The sequence below is a fragment of the Cicer arietinum genome, chromosome 5 (genome assembly GCF_000331145.2).
Source record: "Cicer arietinum cultivar CDC Frontier isolate Library 1 chromosome 5, Cicar.CDCFrontier_v2.0, whole genome shotgun sequence".
In the NCBI taxonomy this organism is placed as follows: domain Eukaryota; kingdom Viridiplantae; phylum Streptophyta; class Magnoliopsida; order Fabales; family Fabaceae; genus Cicer; species Cicer arietinum.
In genome coordinates this window covers 76,235,770-76,252,473 of record NC_021164.2, presented here as the reverse complement: position 1 = coordinate 76,252,473, position 16,704 = coordinate 76,235,770, and the positions used below count along the sequence as shown (strand labels likewise).

Here is a 16,704-nt window from a genome sequence, read left to right as displayed (position 1 = left end):
ATCTAAATTATGAAATTTAGAGCTACATAATATTCACTAGTTAAAAAAAAAACATTATCTTCTATTACCAATCTAAAGATACTAAAATGATACAAGTGTAGGAAATAAATATCCTAAATGCTGCTACAGTCTGTGTAGGAAATAAATATCCTAAATCGAACAAAAGCATTTACAATATGCGACCAAAATGTATGTACATCTACCGCAACAACCTCATGCATAAAATTTAATTGTAATCTTATCTTAATCTTCTACAGTCTGGATCTCACCCATCATGATCCGGTTACTCACAACATTAAATCCCAAAACTAAAGGGCTAACCTTTTTCCCCTTCTTCTTTCCACCTCCTTTGGAGGATCCTTCAGTTTGGTCCACATCCTGTATATCTGCAGCTTTAGCTGATGCCATGCCACCAGCAGCGACACCAAGTCCGTTAACTTTCTTGTCATGCCTACTCTGGAAAGCTATGTCCAACACATCCGATGGTAACAACTCTTTGTAATTGAGGAATTTATCAATGAATTGATGGTCAGGGTCATACGATCCAAGGTTTTCTATAAGAAGGGTCTCAGCTTCTGATCTGGATTGCTTCAAGCAAAATTCAAGGAAACTTGTATCTGCCATACCACCAAAAAGAGTTTAAGACATTTAATTGTGCATCAAGAATAACATGCTCTTAACCATAAATCTATCAGCTGAAGGATTCAAGCAAAGTCATAATAATAAACGAACATACATCAAATCCTATACCCAGCGTTAATCATTAATCCCCATGGTATCATATTTAAACATTACATCAAATCCTATTACACACATTTCACATATCATAAACCCGCAATAAAAAACTGAAATAGTATAAGTACCTTTTGTCCCAATGAGCTTAACACACTCATTCTCACACTAATCTCTGAAGCCCATGGCCTCTGAAAATTTAATCAAACAAACTATGCATCAGTAGTCTAGAGAATCATCTATTGATCCAATTTAGAGGATCAAACAAAAGGACTCAATTGGATTAAACTAAGAAAGTGGAAGCAATATATCTTTTCATACCAGAATGCTTAGTCATGGCATCTTTTTTCAGTTTCAGCGCCGATGGAGAAGAGGCAGGTGGTGATTGTAGAGGTCGCTCAGTTGGCTTGCCACTTGCTGATTTCTGCCGGGTTAAAAATCCTGGTGAATTACCTTTCAGGGGTACATTTTCGACCCCCAGCTTCCCTGGCTAGCCAGCTGAGGAAAATCTGACCTGCTTACAAATACAGCAAACAAATCAATCACGGCACATATGCAAGGAAAATCTGACTCTCTCCCTCAAAACTGGATATTTATATGCAAACAACTTTCAGTCATCTACACTTGGATTGAATATTTTACTTAAGCATGTCCAAGTCTTGTAATAAAAGGCACACAATTCTCCAATCCCCCAATAAAGCAAGAGAATGAGGCAAAAGAGACTTATCCTCAACAACAAAATTTTGGGAACCTAAGATATACAAGGTTAAAGCAACAACTGTGTTATATGCAATTTGCAAGCAGAAAATTAAAAAATAGACTAAAACCTATTTTTTAGCTAATAAACCCTGCTCTGTACTCTACTTGCAGCATGTGATACATAGCAAAATTGTACTCTACTTGTGGCATGTGATACATAGCAAAATTTAATTGCATGTTAGATATACATACATGTATAATCAGCAGATGCAACAAAACTCAACAATTTCAGGAAGGTATGTAAATGCACATGGGCGCAGTTTAGTGACCTTCATGGGAAATCATTCAAAAATAAAAACTGTCAAAGAGATGATTGTTCACATTCTTTAGAAAGATGCATTTGGAAGCTTATTTTTCTTTTGAAAAACTGGTGGACAAAATATTCAGGATGTTTCGGTGGAAAAACTTCCATATAAACTAATCAAAACCAAACATGCATATATTTGATAAAACATCAAAGAGACAGAAGTCATACTGCTTAGTTTCTTGCTTGGATTGTTCAATTGGACCCCAGAACAAATCATCATCCCCTTTATATTTTGATTGATGGGAAGCATGCGAATTCATCTGAATTTAGTTGTTTGAGCATTGGCATGAGGTAGGAGGAGTCAGATCAGCTTTAATTTTGACGCATTCCAAAGCCAATGAACTTTATCATCATATAAGAATAAGTATATATATATATATATATATATATATATATATATATATGCATAGTCCTTTGAATTTGTGCAACTCTCAAGCGTGCGTCAATTTGTCAGGAATCAAAATTGTGTCTGAAAAATGTATCAAACTTTGAGCTTATAATAGTACTTATTAGAATTATAGCATTAGACTTATTATTAACACAGACAATATCACAAACACATAGCATGCAATTTTAAAGGATGATTGAAAATTAAGATAACTACTACTACTCAAATTTCTCCATCAATTAAAGATTAATAATAAGAATAATTAACAATTAAATAATTTTAGATTGTTGAGTAACAAACAAAAATTATTAGAAAATTACCGGAGAAAGCCACAAACACTTCTCGATAGTGAAAGAAATTGACTGAAAGTTGCACCGGACCAACTCGCCGACGATGAAGGCTAAAAGCTGCGAATCACGATTCACTTTTCACTGAAGAATGAAGGTTAAATGTGGAAGGATGAAAACGTTTTCACTGAAGGATAAAGGTTAAATGTGGTTGGATTTGATGAAAAACGAATGTTGAAGGATGAAAAATGGATTTGGATTCGCAGGTTTGGATTCGCAGGTTTGAATTCGTGGATTTGTGGGTTTGCAGAAGGATGAAGAAGAACAAACGATGTTTGGATTCGTGGGTTTGCAGAAGGATGAAGAAGAACGAAGATGTTTAGATTCGTGGGTTTGCAGAAGGATGAAGAAGAACGAACTATGTGATGAAAAAATGAAAGGGAATTTAGTTAACTTAGGGAAAAAATGAAACGAACTATGTGACTTGTTATTCTTTAGTTAACTTAGGGAATTTTTTTTTTTAAAGACTTGTTAGATCGGTCTAATAAAACAGATCTAATAAATAATAACAAATTTGCCATTGTCTTTTTTTGTGTGTAGTCTTTTTTTTTAATGTATATGTTAAAACAGTTCAATTAGAACAGATCTAACAAAATTTACTATAATAATAAATTTACCATAGCTTTTTTGTGTGTGCAGTTTTTATTTTTATTTTTAATATGTATGTTAGATCAGTTCAAATTGAACTGATCTAATAAAAAATTTTATAATAATAAATTTACCATAATTTTTTTTTGTAGTTTTATTTTTTTAATGTGTTTGTTAGAACAGTTCAATTAGAACAGATCTAACAAAGTTTACTATAATAACAAATTTGTCACCATCTTGCTTATTACATTGGATGTATAACAACCGATCTAATATCGACGATGTAACAAGGTTAAAATGCACTAGTGTTATGTCGCAATCTTATCAAGTTGTTTATAGCCTTTCAATATTTACACATGTCACTCGTGGTTTGTTCCAACATTAACTTTAGTTTCCAATGAGTTGACTCAACCTTATCATTACATATAAATTGTCACCATTGAACAATTCAACAATATATAATAAAATTACAAACTCAAAGTTTTAGAGTCACCTAACATATCTGATAGTCGTTGTGTTTCTCAAATGCATCACTCGATTTGTTCATGCTTAAATAAACATTTCCTTACAAGGAGTCAACCAAGTTTATTTCTCATAGTCAACAAACATTTTATTATCGACACATGATTGCTCAAACATGTGCAAACACATAATATACTTTTTTTTCCTCACTGCAATACATAATGTATTTTCACATATTCAATATTGACTATTGTCTATCCTTTAAGACATATTCCTTGCATTTTGCTCCAACATTTTTGTCGATATGAAATCGACAAAGCAAATTAACAGTACGTGGAAATACAATACCAATTGCATTCATTAACGCAAGATCCCTGTTTGTCACAATGACTTAAGAAAAATTATTTTGTGTCAAACAGTTATCTTAGCATCCCTAATGCCCAACAAAAGTTTTCTTCCCGCTCACATTCCAAATAAGCAAATCCAACTACAAATGTCATATTTGTTAATGTTATACCAACAATTTTGAGTAATGATATTTTATATTTATTGGTTTTGTAGACATTGTCCATAATCAACACAATCGGAAACAATTCAACAAATTCATTGAATCTGGATGCGCCAAAAAAATATCTCTCATAACATATGAGTCTTCACGCTTACTATTCCAACACGCATATTTTGCATCTTCAATTAACTGGAATAAATGTTGCATATCTGTTCTATTACCTCTCACGTGCAATCGAACCATACTCATGTGTATATATTTGTGAAATCTCAGTATTATTGTTCTTATATCGGTTTTGCAATAAGAATAATATGTGCATCGGTGCAACATTATAGTTTGTTAAGTCATGAACATGTTTTTTTCCTTCTTCATCTAAGCGTTCAACATATGCATGCCCCTCTAAAGTATCAGACAATTTATGGTTGTGAACTCCATAAATTACTTTAATTGTCCATCATGAACCATCTTTTAATGGTTTTGATCTAAGCTTGAAATGACAATCACACTTATTTGTTAAACTTCGATTTGAATTAGCAACACACTTGTATTTTTCTCCTTTGTCACAACCTAATTTAATTCATGTTTCCTCCATTTTTCTCTTGTCTCTATATCTGATATTCTGATGATAACAGTAACTTTATTTTTTATACCGATTTCTTTAGCTCAATTCACAACAGCGTCCCTTGTATCAAATATCTGAAATAAAATATAAACTATATTATAATTAATCACAATAATATATTTTTATAATATTAATTATAATTATTCATATCTGATATGTGTAAAAAAAATTGTAGTATCAACACATATTTTATCCAATAATAATAGCGGTTTATTCATATTTGTTAACATTTTAAAAAATTTATAAAATTAAAAAATAAATCAAAATAGGTGTTTACTGAAAAACTTGTGAACGAATTTTTCCAGAAACAACTTATGTACTGTAAAAGTTGAAGAAAGTTTTCTAGTACACACATTTTTCTATTGTGTGTCAGAAATATTTTTTTAAGTTTTTCGGAAACATTATGTGTTGTGAAAATCTTCTAAAAAAATTTATGGAAGTTACGAGAAAACTAACACCTACCGAAAACTTTTTTTACGATTCCAAAAATAATCAAAAATAAATAACTCTGAATTTTTTAAAATAGTAAAAGAAAAAAAATTAAGGATAATTTTAGCATTTTCATAAAATTGTGGGTTATAGATCTCAAAATGAGATATAGGGTAAATTTTTTTACCGAAGCTGCACTGAAAAATATACTCCTTACCAACCTTCACATTTATACCCTTATTATCCTCACAAAATCTTCAAATATCTAAATTTGTCTCATTTGAAAGAAAAAGAATATACGAAAAACTTTTCTATTCTACATGATTTTAGATGCATTAAAACAAAGTAACTTTAAATTTTTTTAAATACAAATATGTTTTGATGAATTGAAACTTTGATTTTTTTTAAAATTAGTTTTGAAAAATTCATGTTAACAAGGATCCTAAGTATTTTTAAAAGAATTAAAAAAAAGTGAAATTTTATGATTAAAAATCAATATTTTAAATTTTAAATAGTTGAATATAATAAATTTAATATTATATTTTTAGTTTTAGTGTCTAAACAAGTGTTACAAAGACATCCAAATACTTTTTAGCATTTATTTAAAAGTTAAATTAGGCAAATAATTGAGTCAATGAAATATCAATTAAACTAATAAGTTACCAACTGAAGTGACCAAGTATCGGGTCAAAAGTAAAAAAAAATAATAAAGACATACCCGTTAAATAAATTTGAAAAAATTACTCCATATGTTATCATAGAGATAAGCATTGAACAACAAAAAAATCCTTCTTATTGTTTATGTCAGCCATATATATAAATATAAAATTAGTAACAAAACTAATTGAAAAAATTAGCGGCATATATGAAAGCTAAAAGCTTTATTTGGTTTTCGAGAAAGAATTAGCCATCGGTGATTGTTGGATCCAATATTCTTCATCTTGTCTTGATTTTAAAATTAAAGTAGGGTTTTTTAACTTTTAATTTAAAAATACATACGAGAGAATCTAAAGCTTTCTAGCCTCAACTACAGTAGTTTCTTTTCATTCTCCATAATGCTGTGTAACCATCCTAAAAAGTTTCTCTTGTAACGTGTCTAGTGAATAGAGTGTGATTTGCGATGACTTTTCTTGCATTTGTGGTTTATATTCTTTTTTTCTTTTGAAAGTTTTTTTCGATCGATTATTTTTAATTATTATTTAATTGTTTTTAATACAACTTTAATTATTTTTTATATTATTTTTCAATAATCATTATATATATAATTTTTAAAATATTATTATATTTAACATTAATAATAATAATAATAAAATACATCAATAATTACTATAAATAGTTGAAATTATTTATTTATTTTTTTAATTATTGAATTTCTTGACAAAAACCTTAAATGATTAACTGAAGAACATACATAAGAAGACTGAACTTGCACAAGATGTGCGCGGCTAGCCAAAGTTACGGCGTTTCTTTAAAACATAAGGTATATTTAAGAGAAATAAAAGGAGCACCTCCAATCAACGCAAACAACACAACACAACTACCGCTCCAAAAAAAAAAAAAAAAAAAGCTAGAACCAAAACAAGAGCACAATTATAATCCCTCAAAAATTGCTATACCTGGGTGCTGGTAAAAAGAATGTCGACGATGTCTATATTTCCTTTGCCTTTAACATAAGTCTTCCATTTGCCTTTGTCGTCCAAAAACCAGTTTCCTCTGGAGTAGCTACCAAACATGACTTGTCTTTATTTCAACCAAGCCCATTAATAAAGTTTGCTTGTTTCGCTATTGTTTCCTTCCACCCCTATTTCTTTTCTTTGCCTTGGAAAATAATTTGATTTCAAATGAAATTGATCAAATGCAAACAAAACCAAATAGTTTGGAACCAAATGTCCATTACTCTTCTCTTGAGTGAGAATTGAGAAACCGGATAAATAATGTAAATGTTGGTCTCCATTATTATGAAAGACCATTTGATTAATTCACGCGTGATCTTTGAAATAGTGGGATATTCAAACAATAAAAGCTTAATTACAATTATATTGTTTCTATTATTATCAATTTATGGAAGTGATTTCTATTTTAAAAGGCAACACTTTTTTTTCCTTCTTTGTATTATTGAACTAAAAAAATGTGGAATTTACATTAAATTTTTTTTAATAATATGATATACAATTTTATCATATAAAATTATTTAGATGCATTAATTATTAAGAAATTATTAATTAAATTAAAAATATAAAAAAATTCTAAAGTTGAAAGTTAACTTAAGTGTTTTATTCTAATTTCAGTGTTTTATTCTAATTTCATGTATGTTAATTATTTTATATTATTGTATCATATGTAATGTTATTTACGTTATTTAAAATATCTTACGTCATTATTTTGCAGTTAAAATCAAAAGAAAGGTCAAAACTGTTAACTTTTAAATTAAGATACTAATTTCATAAATTATTTAAAATAAAAATACTAAAATTACAATTAAGTTGAAAATAAATGAGTTGTCAATTCACTAATATGATAATTGCTAATATTCAACAGCACTAAATTATGCCAACTTTGCATTAAAAAAATTTCACACTCTTACAACTCTCACTTATCAATTATTTATATGTTGATTTAGCCGAGTAAACACTTCGAAGTTTACTCTGAAGTACCAGTACACCAACAAAAGTTTCGCTTGTTCTTATTGATTTCCTAATGGATGGAATATTTCTATTATTTAAAAAAAAATGCTAAATATTAGTTTTACTAAAATTCTATTATCGTCACTAAAAAATATTATATTTTAAATCCGTTTTTAAGCCTTCGTATATCTTGAATCTTAATAGTTTATAGACTCAAAATTTTATTTCTTCTCATTATTAAAATAAATAATTTGATTTTTTTTTATTTCTTACCATAATTATATTTCTTGATATCTTTAAATATATATATATATATATATATATATATATATAAAGTTGTTAATATGATACAGAGATACTAATACCTAACTGATGGTTTCTTTTATCTCTATTTAAAAAAAAAAATTCTTAAAAAAATACTATCCGTACTCCTCACCAATCCACGTACTAATAAACTTTCGTGATTATGCATTGGTTGAGTGGCAACCATAATGAAGAGCAGCTCCACGTGTGGCGTGGCAGATGCGTCTCATGCTGCCTGCCTTACCTTTACCCCTACGTTGTCGTAGGTACTGAGTAGGATAACAAAAAGGCAACGGCAATAAATAGAAAATATTCGGTCACTTAGTTTAAGTGTATTAAAAATCTTTTTATTATAATTTTTATTTTAAATTATGTATATAATAATAACTTGAATGATATTATAAAAATAATTAAAATTATATTAAAAACTAAAATAATATTTATTTTAAAATAATTTTTTATTAAGGTAACATTCATTATTAAATAGAAGAAATATTTTTTTTACTCAATTATTATCAAACAAAAAAGTTAATTACACACAAAATAAACAATAGTTAACTTCGTTTAAATTAATTGATATAATCTAACTGGATTTTTTGAATGGTCTCTTTTAACAATTTAATCTTGTATATAATTTTGTTATTTTAAAAGACATTTTGAAAAGAAAAAATTAGTATTTAAATAAAATGAAATTGATTAATTTTGTTTATACTTTAATCTATTAAATATGAATTTTCTTCTTCTTCTTATATTTAAATACACAAATATTTGTTAGTTTAAATTAAAAAATTACTTCTCTAATATATATCCTTATTAAGCCATCTTAAAAAATTAATTTAAAAAAATTAATTTTTAACTTTTTTAGTGTTGGATACAACACTTTCTAAATAAAATTTATATATTTAATTTCTTTAAATATATCTCTCTGACATTAAGGATTTGCCATTTGCCTTAAAACCCTAGTTTTAAATACTTTCTTTGCAAAATAAAAAATATTACTACCATATCTCTAAATATAACTTTTTTGATAAATGTTCTATCCTTTTTAAATAATATTTTAAAATTTTTTTTACATATTTTATTTTTGTTTAAAAAGAATTATAAAATATTATAATATGAAATTAATATATTAAAATATTATATTTTTTGGATTTTTAAGAGATGCGATCATATAAATGATTTTTTTTTCTTCATTTTTTAAAGAATTTGCATTCGGACACAGTCACTTGCACGTTTAATTATATATTTAACAGATAAATTTTTTATTAAAATAATACATAAAACATAAATAAATTCAATTATATTAATAAAATCTAATAAAATAAGTTGAATGAAAAAAAAAAACATCAAATTTTAATAATAATGTCCTACCCTTAGTCCCAACTAGAAGTAGCGTTCGACACTTTTGTCAAGTATTCAGGGGGATGGATGCAACTTCAATAATAAATAACAATACGACATAGAACATGATATATATATATATGGAAATTAACTAAAACAACTTTAAATCGTTCAAATAATATGACGAATTTAAAACGACCACTTAATCCTCAGATTGTAGCATTTAGATAAACATAATTAATTAAAACTTTAAGTAATTTTTTTTCCTTTAATGTATTTTGTTGAATTTTATACATACAATTTATTTATTTTTTCATTATAATTTATGTTTTATCTTAATATATTTTTCATCTGTTATAAACAAAAGTTTAAATGCGTAGATAGTAATATCTCTATATACACACTCTTAATAGAAATGGTAATATCTCCATATACAAACTCTTAATAGAAGGGAAAAAAATTATTCATTATTCATGGTGGCATCTCCATTTAATAATATGTTAAAGAGAAAAAAAATAAATTATTTTAATATATTAATTTTATAATAGAATATTATATTTTTTTTATAAAAAATATATGAGAAAAAAATCCATTTTATTAATCCACTCTTCAATTATAACAGAATTCATTATCACAAGATTTAATAGGGTACAAGTTATACTACCTTTCTTACTTCTCTTAAATTTTGTCCATGTGATCTTCTTATAATTTAAGAACGAAGTTAGTAGCAACAAATCAGTGGGCTGCGTCCTAAACTGGTAAGAAGAAGGGTAAGGTATTGCTGATATGAGAAAGAGTGGAACCCACAGTAAAGTACAGTTTTAGAGAGAGAAAGAGAGGGACCTGACCTTAATAGTAACAGATACCTCCAACTTAGGTTCCCCAGCCACTACTCTAACGACACCCTAGCTGTACCCAGCTGTCTTCCATCCTCATCACCCTACCCCTCTCTCTCTTTTCCCTTTTCCTCTTTTTTTATTTTTTCATCTTACCTCTTCAACTAATTCAATTCTCCATACATACGCTTCCATCTTTTCCGTTTACCCATAACATTATCACAAACAAACACTCGCCACTGTCCCTCATCATGTTTCTCTCACATTCCCATTTCCTCAATTAACACTCTTTTCTTCTTCTCTAGCTATTTCGTTCAATTCACTTCACTTTACCCGCCATGGATCCTTGTCCTTTCGTGCGTCTCACCGTCGGCAATCTCGCTCTCAAAATTCCCGTTGCATCCAAACCTGCACGCTCCGTCGTTCATCCCTCTTCATCTCCTTGTTTCTGTAAAATCAAACTCAAGAACTTCCCTCTCCATTCCGCTGTCGTTCCTTTCATTCCTCCTGACAACAACTTCCCCGACTCACAGATTCAACCTATCGCCGCTACTTTTCACCTCAGCAAAACCGATCTCGATAAACTCGCGGGAAAATCACTATTCGTTAAGAAACTCTGCCTTAAAATCTCGATCTACACTGGCCGGAGGGGAACTACATGTGGCGTAAACTCCGGGAGACTTCTCGGTGAAGTTTCTGTTCCGTTGAACCTTGCCGGAACTGTAACGAAGGCAACGGTGTTTCACAATGGATGGATTACCGTTGGAAAGGATACTAAAGGCTCTTCTGCACAATTTCATTTGAATGTAAAAGCTGAACCTGATCCTCGGTTCGTGTTCCGGTTCGACGGTGAACCAGAATGTAGTCCTCAAGTTTTTCAGATCCAAGGCAACATTTCACAACCTGTGTTCACGTGCAAGTTCAGTTTCAGAAACAACGGTTGTGACCGTAATCAACGTTCTAGGTGTGTTCACTCAACATTCTTCATTTTAATTACAGTGATTTAGGTTAAAAAATCTTATTGCATTCGGATTAGCACTAAATACCAAATAAAACGTTCTGTTAGGTAGAATATTACCCGCGTTCAATGTGTTTCTACGGTGTGAACGCATTTCGCGCACTTTATTGTGTTACTTTACTCTTTATGGATACTGGATAGAGTAAAGTTGAGTTGAAAAGTCAAAATTTGAAAATATCTCATTTAGTTGAAAATTTGAATGCTGTTTGAATGCGAATGAAAATTGATTTTTAGAAGCAGTTTAGTTGAAGAGTCAATTTTACGATTCGAATTTGTTAGATTGTAACCGTTTTCTGTTAGACATTCGAGAGTTTGTTTGTATCTTCTCTCTTTGCTTACTAACGTGACGGTTATTCCGTTTCGTTACAGATCATTACAGTCAGATGCGGGTGGTTCTAGAAGCTGGTTAAGTTCATTCGGAAGTGAACGTGAGCGTTCAGGGAAAGAACGCAAGGGTTGGTCCATTACTGTTCACGATCTTTCTGGTTCACCGGTTGCAGCTGCTTCCATGGTAACGCCTTTCGTTGCGTCTCCCGGTTCTGACCGGGTTAGTTGCTCTAACCCCGGTTCGTGGCTTATTCTTCGTCCTGGAGATGGAACCTGGAAGCCATGGGGGAGGCTCGAAGCGTGGCGCGAGCGTGGCGGATCTGACGGTCTTGGCTACCGGTTCGAGCTTATGCCGGATACTAACGGCGGCATGAGTGCCGGTGGTATGGTAATTACAGAATCAACATTGAGCTTGAACAAAGGAGGAAAGTTTGTTATCGATTTGAGTAGTCGCTGCGGCGGAGGAGGATCGAACGGTCGTGCTACGCCTGGAAACGCGTCGTCGCCGGCGTGTAGTCCAAGAGGTAGCGGTGATTATGGATACGGGCTTTGGCCTTATTGTGTGTACAGAGGGTTTGTGATGTCAGCGAGTGTGGAAGGTGAGGGAAGGTGCAGTAAACCTACTGTCGAGGTGAGTGTGCCGCACGTGAATTGCACGGAGGATGCGGCAGCTTTTGTTGCGTTAGCTGCAGCCGTTGATTTAAGCGTGGATGCTTGCAGACTTTTCTCTCAACGGTTGAGAAAGGAGCTATGCCAACAACTGGATTTACAAGGATGATGCTTTTTTTAATTAATTTTTTTTAAATCTTTAAATGGGGTTGTTGATTGTGTGTGAGGCGTTTTACTACTAACAAACAATTTACAGTCTGTACAGGAATGGGTTAGTATTAGAGTGAGTGGGGCTTCTGAATTCACGTGTGGCTTTTCATTGATTTTCTCTTTGTTTTTGTCAATTATGGGAAATCAAGAATAAGCTTTTTTAATGTTTTAACAATATTTGTAAAGAACTGTTGCACTGACTCATGGCTCATGTGTTTGTGTGCTTTTCTTTTGTCTTTTTTGGTGTATCTTGGATTCCTTGAGTAATATACTAATATATAAGCTTAGGCTGTAAATGTCGGTAATCTATGAATATATAGTACTCTCAATTGGCAGCGAGAAACACTTAAGGTTAGGTTTTTACCTTCTAAGTGATGTTTGCTTACATTTAAGGGATGTAAAATTGATTCTCCACTTTGATTTTGATATTTTGAAAGTTATTGATTTTGCCTTCAAAGTTAATTGAAAACAAAATCAAAGTTCAATTCTATGTAAATATATGTAAGCACAACTTATTTTTTCCTTTATCTCATTTTTAATTAAAATCTATAAAATAAAAGGTTGAAATAAAAGTTGGTGCATGATATAATACTGAAAAATATTGTTTCTTAATAAAAAATACTGGAAAGTTTAAAACACAAATGATAACTAATTATCAATTTGTTTTTATTTATCAAAATAAAAAATTATATTTATATAAAAAAGAAGAAGTTATGTGAATATATTTTAAATCAATTTACATTAAATTTACTTTTATTAAATAATCAACTTAGTTGCAAAAATAATATAAGAACAGTTCTCAATATTCAGAGTGTTAGATGATGATAAAACAAACTTACTAAAAGATTTGCAAAAGCATTTGCAGTATATTCATATGCACAACTAAATAGTTGAAAAAGTGAATGCTAATATCACAATAATAAGTAAATTAAAATAGTAGTTGTCAATTAGCACTTTCTTTTAATTTGGTTTGAGTTTGAGTTATGTTAGAAAAATCTAAATTCATTTGTGTTATGCTATATAATATCTCTAACTTTTGAACGTATTTTAATTTTTGTGTTATTTTGAAAAGTTTGAATTGAGTTTGTGTTAATTGTAAATTTCAAACTTAATTTGTGTATAAAGAGTAAATCATAATTTTTTTTAAAATAGACATTCAAATTAATTCATACTTAATCCATAAGTAGTATACCCTATTTTTTTAAAAATGAACATCAAATAATATTTTCAAGTTAAAAGAGTTGCAAATAAATTAAAAATATAACGAGTAAAAAAAAAAAGTGGGTTATCCGTCCAACTCGTAACCCGTCTAAGGCGGGCTGAGCTTATATAGTATTTATTCAGTCTATATTAAAATAGAATTTTTTGGTCCGATTTAAAAAATCTACAATCTGTTAAGATCGATCTTATATGGACTTGGTATCCCGTTTTGACACCTTAAAACGTAAACCATGAGTCTCACTCATGTTTGAGTCAAGACAAATATTTTTCAAATGACTACAACTTAGACAACCATTTTAATATTTGTGATAATTACGTCAATATCTCAAAAATTATTATCCAGACTACAATTGCATCGATATTATTTTTGTATCAAGTAGGAGGGAGGAGATCAACTGAAAGGATAAGTAAAAATTTTATTTGGATAAATCACGCATCACTCGTGTATTCAACATTTAATTGTGATCATAAATGAGTTATTAAGTTTTATAGACTATTTTTAGAATTCTCAATTATTGTTCTTCAAAATAAAGTTTAATTAAAATATATCAAATGCCATTGCATAGTTTTGTAAAAAAGAATGTAATATTTTCAATCCACACAACGGAGGGGAAAATACCAGATTTGTTAAACCCATAAATAATTTGTGTACTGTATCTACATACAATGCCCTAAATCTTATGTTCAAATACCGGAGTCCAAAATAATATTTCTCTTTATTGAATAGTTATAAAACTTACTTTAGCGAGTGACTATTTGCCGAAGGCTCAATAGGGTATAATTATTATTACTAAATTAAAAAAAATGGATTTTTTGGGTTTGTTTTCTAACTTACTTTAGGTTAAATTTATGCGCCACTACTCGCAAATAGTAATATCATATATTGTCTAAAAAAACTTTTTGTTTTATAATAATTGCATAAGAAAATTTAGATTAGAGGTTTGTTTTGTTTTTTGTTTTTATTTTATTTTCTCTTTTAACAACTGTCACTTTAATAAAAAATTTATATTTGTGAAAATAAAAAACACACTAATAGTTATAAGAAGAATAATTTGATAAAATGACTATAAAAAATTACATTCATTGTAAAATAGAGAAAATAATATTTAAGTTTAATGAATATAATCAGTATATGAGTGTTTATTGTAAAATTCTAGTAGAGAAATTTACATCTTAAATATTGAGAAGATGAATATCTCTGTATTTTTTATAGAGTAATGTTATTGTAACATAAATTTATCATAAAATGAAACATAAATAAATACTTTAACATTTCATGAAAAATAAAATATGACTCTCATTATATTTTGTACGATATTATATTTATGTTTTATTTTGTGTCAAATTTTATACTACAATAATATTTATATTTTTATAAGATTTTTTTTTAAATGTATAATTACATTAACTATTTCTTTACTAAAATAGCTTAATTAATTTACATATTCTTTTACGACTAATAATAACTACTATAATAAAAACTTTAACTGATTCTCTATTTTCAAAATTAAACATGTAAAAATAATTAATTCTTAACAAATTTCATATTACAATTTACTTTTTTGAATTTTTGTGATTTAATCAATAAATCTTACATTTAGAGTCAAATGTATTATTAAACCTCCATAACTATTATTGGTTTGAGCTATACTTATTGGAGAGTTGCCTATCAACTTTAGTTTTGGGTTATTAATTAAATAGAGTTGTTAGAGTGAGTAATGGGAACAGACTTAGGAGATGAGTTAGATTTATATATTAGGAGGGTGCGTGCGTGCACGCTGTGTTTGAAAGTGAAATTGAGTATTATATTGTGGATGATAGCTGTAACGCAGAATACTAGTTTACATATTCAGAATATAGATTGAGTTCAGGCGTGCTTTAAGGGGGAGGTAATAATAAATTAATAGAAATTAGGCACATAATCATATGACTTCCTGTATCATCACAAATTATGATATTTGGAGAGGCCTTTGCAATTAATAAATTATTATTGGCACCGTAAAGCGTAGCTTCTGCCTTGACTTAGCAATGTAGGACTCTTTCTTGTGTGTGTTGATAATATAAAATTGGATTCTTTGATTACACGACCAACAACAAAATAAATTATATTATTGTATGTGTCATTATTATTACAAATCATAATGAATAAAAATAAATTATGAGAGTGAGAGATGACTGGGGCGAGAGAGGTTTGGTGGTTGGTGGCGCAGTGAGGTGTAGTTGTGTGGCTGGGGTGGTCCAAACTCCAAACCCATTTTTCTCATCTCTTTGGGCACGGGCCCAATGTCTGATCCTCAATCAATTCGATGTAGATAATAGAACCAAACCTAAAACAGGAAGTGTTTTTTAATGCTATACTGTAATAGCTAAAATAGGAAGTTAATATGGAAAATAGAATAAAAGGGTATTAGTTATTATATTTAATTAATATTGGAGTCGAGTAGGTTGGGGTAGGGGACCTACCCTGGTCACTGCCTCACTGGGTAGGGTGCGTGTGCTTGTTCACTATGCTGAGTAATAACTCTATAAACATTTATTTTTGTTTAAATAAAAAAATTATTTTATTTTTTACAAAATAATATATTTGTTTAAATAAGATTTTTAAACAATTTTTATAACCATAATTTTAAATTAATTTTTATGTATTTAGCTACAATATTCACAACGAATTCAAATAAATAAATATATAAAAAGTAATTTCAAAAACCACAAAATACAAATAATCAACAGTTGAATGATATGTTATATATAAATGAGTTTGACGAAATTAATTTAGATTATCATCATCAAATTTTTAAGTTTTATTTTATGGATCTATTTTGAAATAATTATTTTAGTGATTTTAATTATAAAAATATATTTTTTTAATTACTTGAGTTAAAATTGAATAAATAAATGTATGAAAATTTTTAATTTAATTACTTTTAATGGTTATTATAGTAATGTTCGTGTGGATAACTTAAAAAAAATTATTGATCAAAATATTTATAATATCGATTTAATTTTTTTAAGTACCATATAATTCCTCTTGCAAAAAACTTGTTTTAAGTGGTTTTCAAGAAAAAAAAGATGG

At 29.1% G+C, this 16,704-nt stretch overlaps 1 protein-coding gene and 1 long non-coding RNA gene across 2 annotated transcripts; one reads left to right on the top strand and one right to left on the bottom strand.

Moving 5' to 3' along the window:
- Positions 1-40: 40 nt before the first annotated feature.
- LOC105852181 (uncharacterized) lies at positions 41-2,949 on the bottom strand. Its single transcript, XR_001143934.3, has 5 exons — positions 2,507-2,949; positions 1,967-2,267; positions 1,054-1,246; positions 864-923; positions 41-617 (listed from the first exon to the last, which is right to left on the bottom strand). It is a non-coding gene; the product is annotated as an uncharacterized lncRNA (long non-coding RNA).
- A 7,478-nt stretch (positions 2,950-10,427) lies between these two features.
- Positions 10,428-12,706, top strand: LOC101496773 (uncharacterized). Its single transcript, XM_004501025.4, has 2 exons — positions 10,428-11,210; positions 11,634-12,706. Exons 1-2 carry the CDS (start codon positions 10,585-10,587, stop codon positions 12,367-12,369), a joined length of 1,362 nt encoding a protein of 453 aa, XP_004501082.1. The 5' UTR covers positions 10,428-10,584; the 3' UTR covers positions 12,370-12,706.
- The last annotated feature ends 3,998 nt before the right edge of the window (positions 12,707-16,704 follow it).

What these genes read in the sequence shown, in the direction of transcription:
- LOC101496773 (XM_004501025.4), top strand. Translation starts at nt 10,585, where the DNA reads ATGGATCCTTGTCCTTTCGTGCGTCTCACCGTCGGCAATCTCGCTCTC. An exon ending in GACCGTAATCAACGTTCTAG is followed by an intron (nt 11,211 to 11,633) that starts GTGTGTTCACTC and finishes GTTTCGTTACAG; the next exon opens with ATCATTACAGTCAGATGCGG.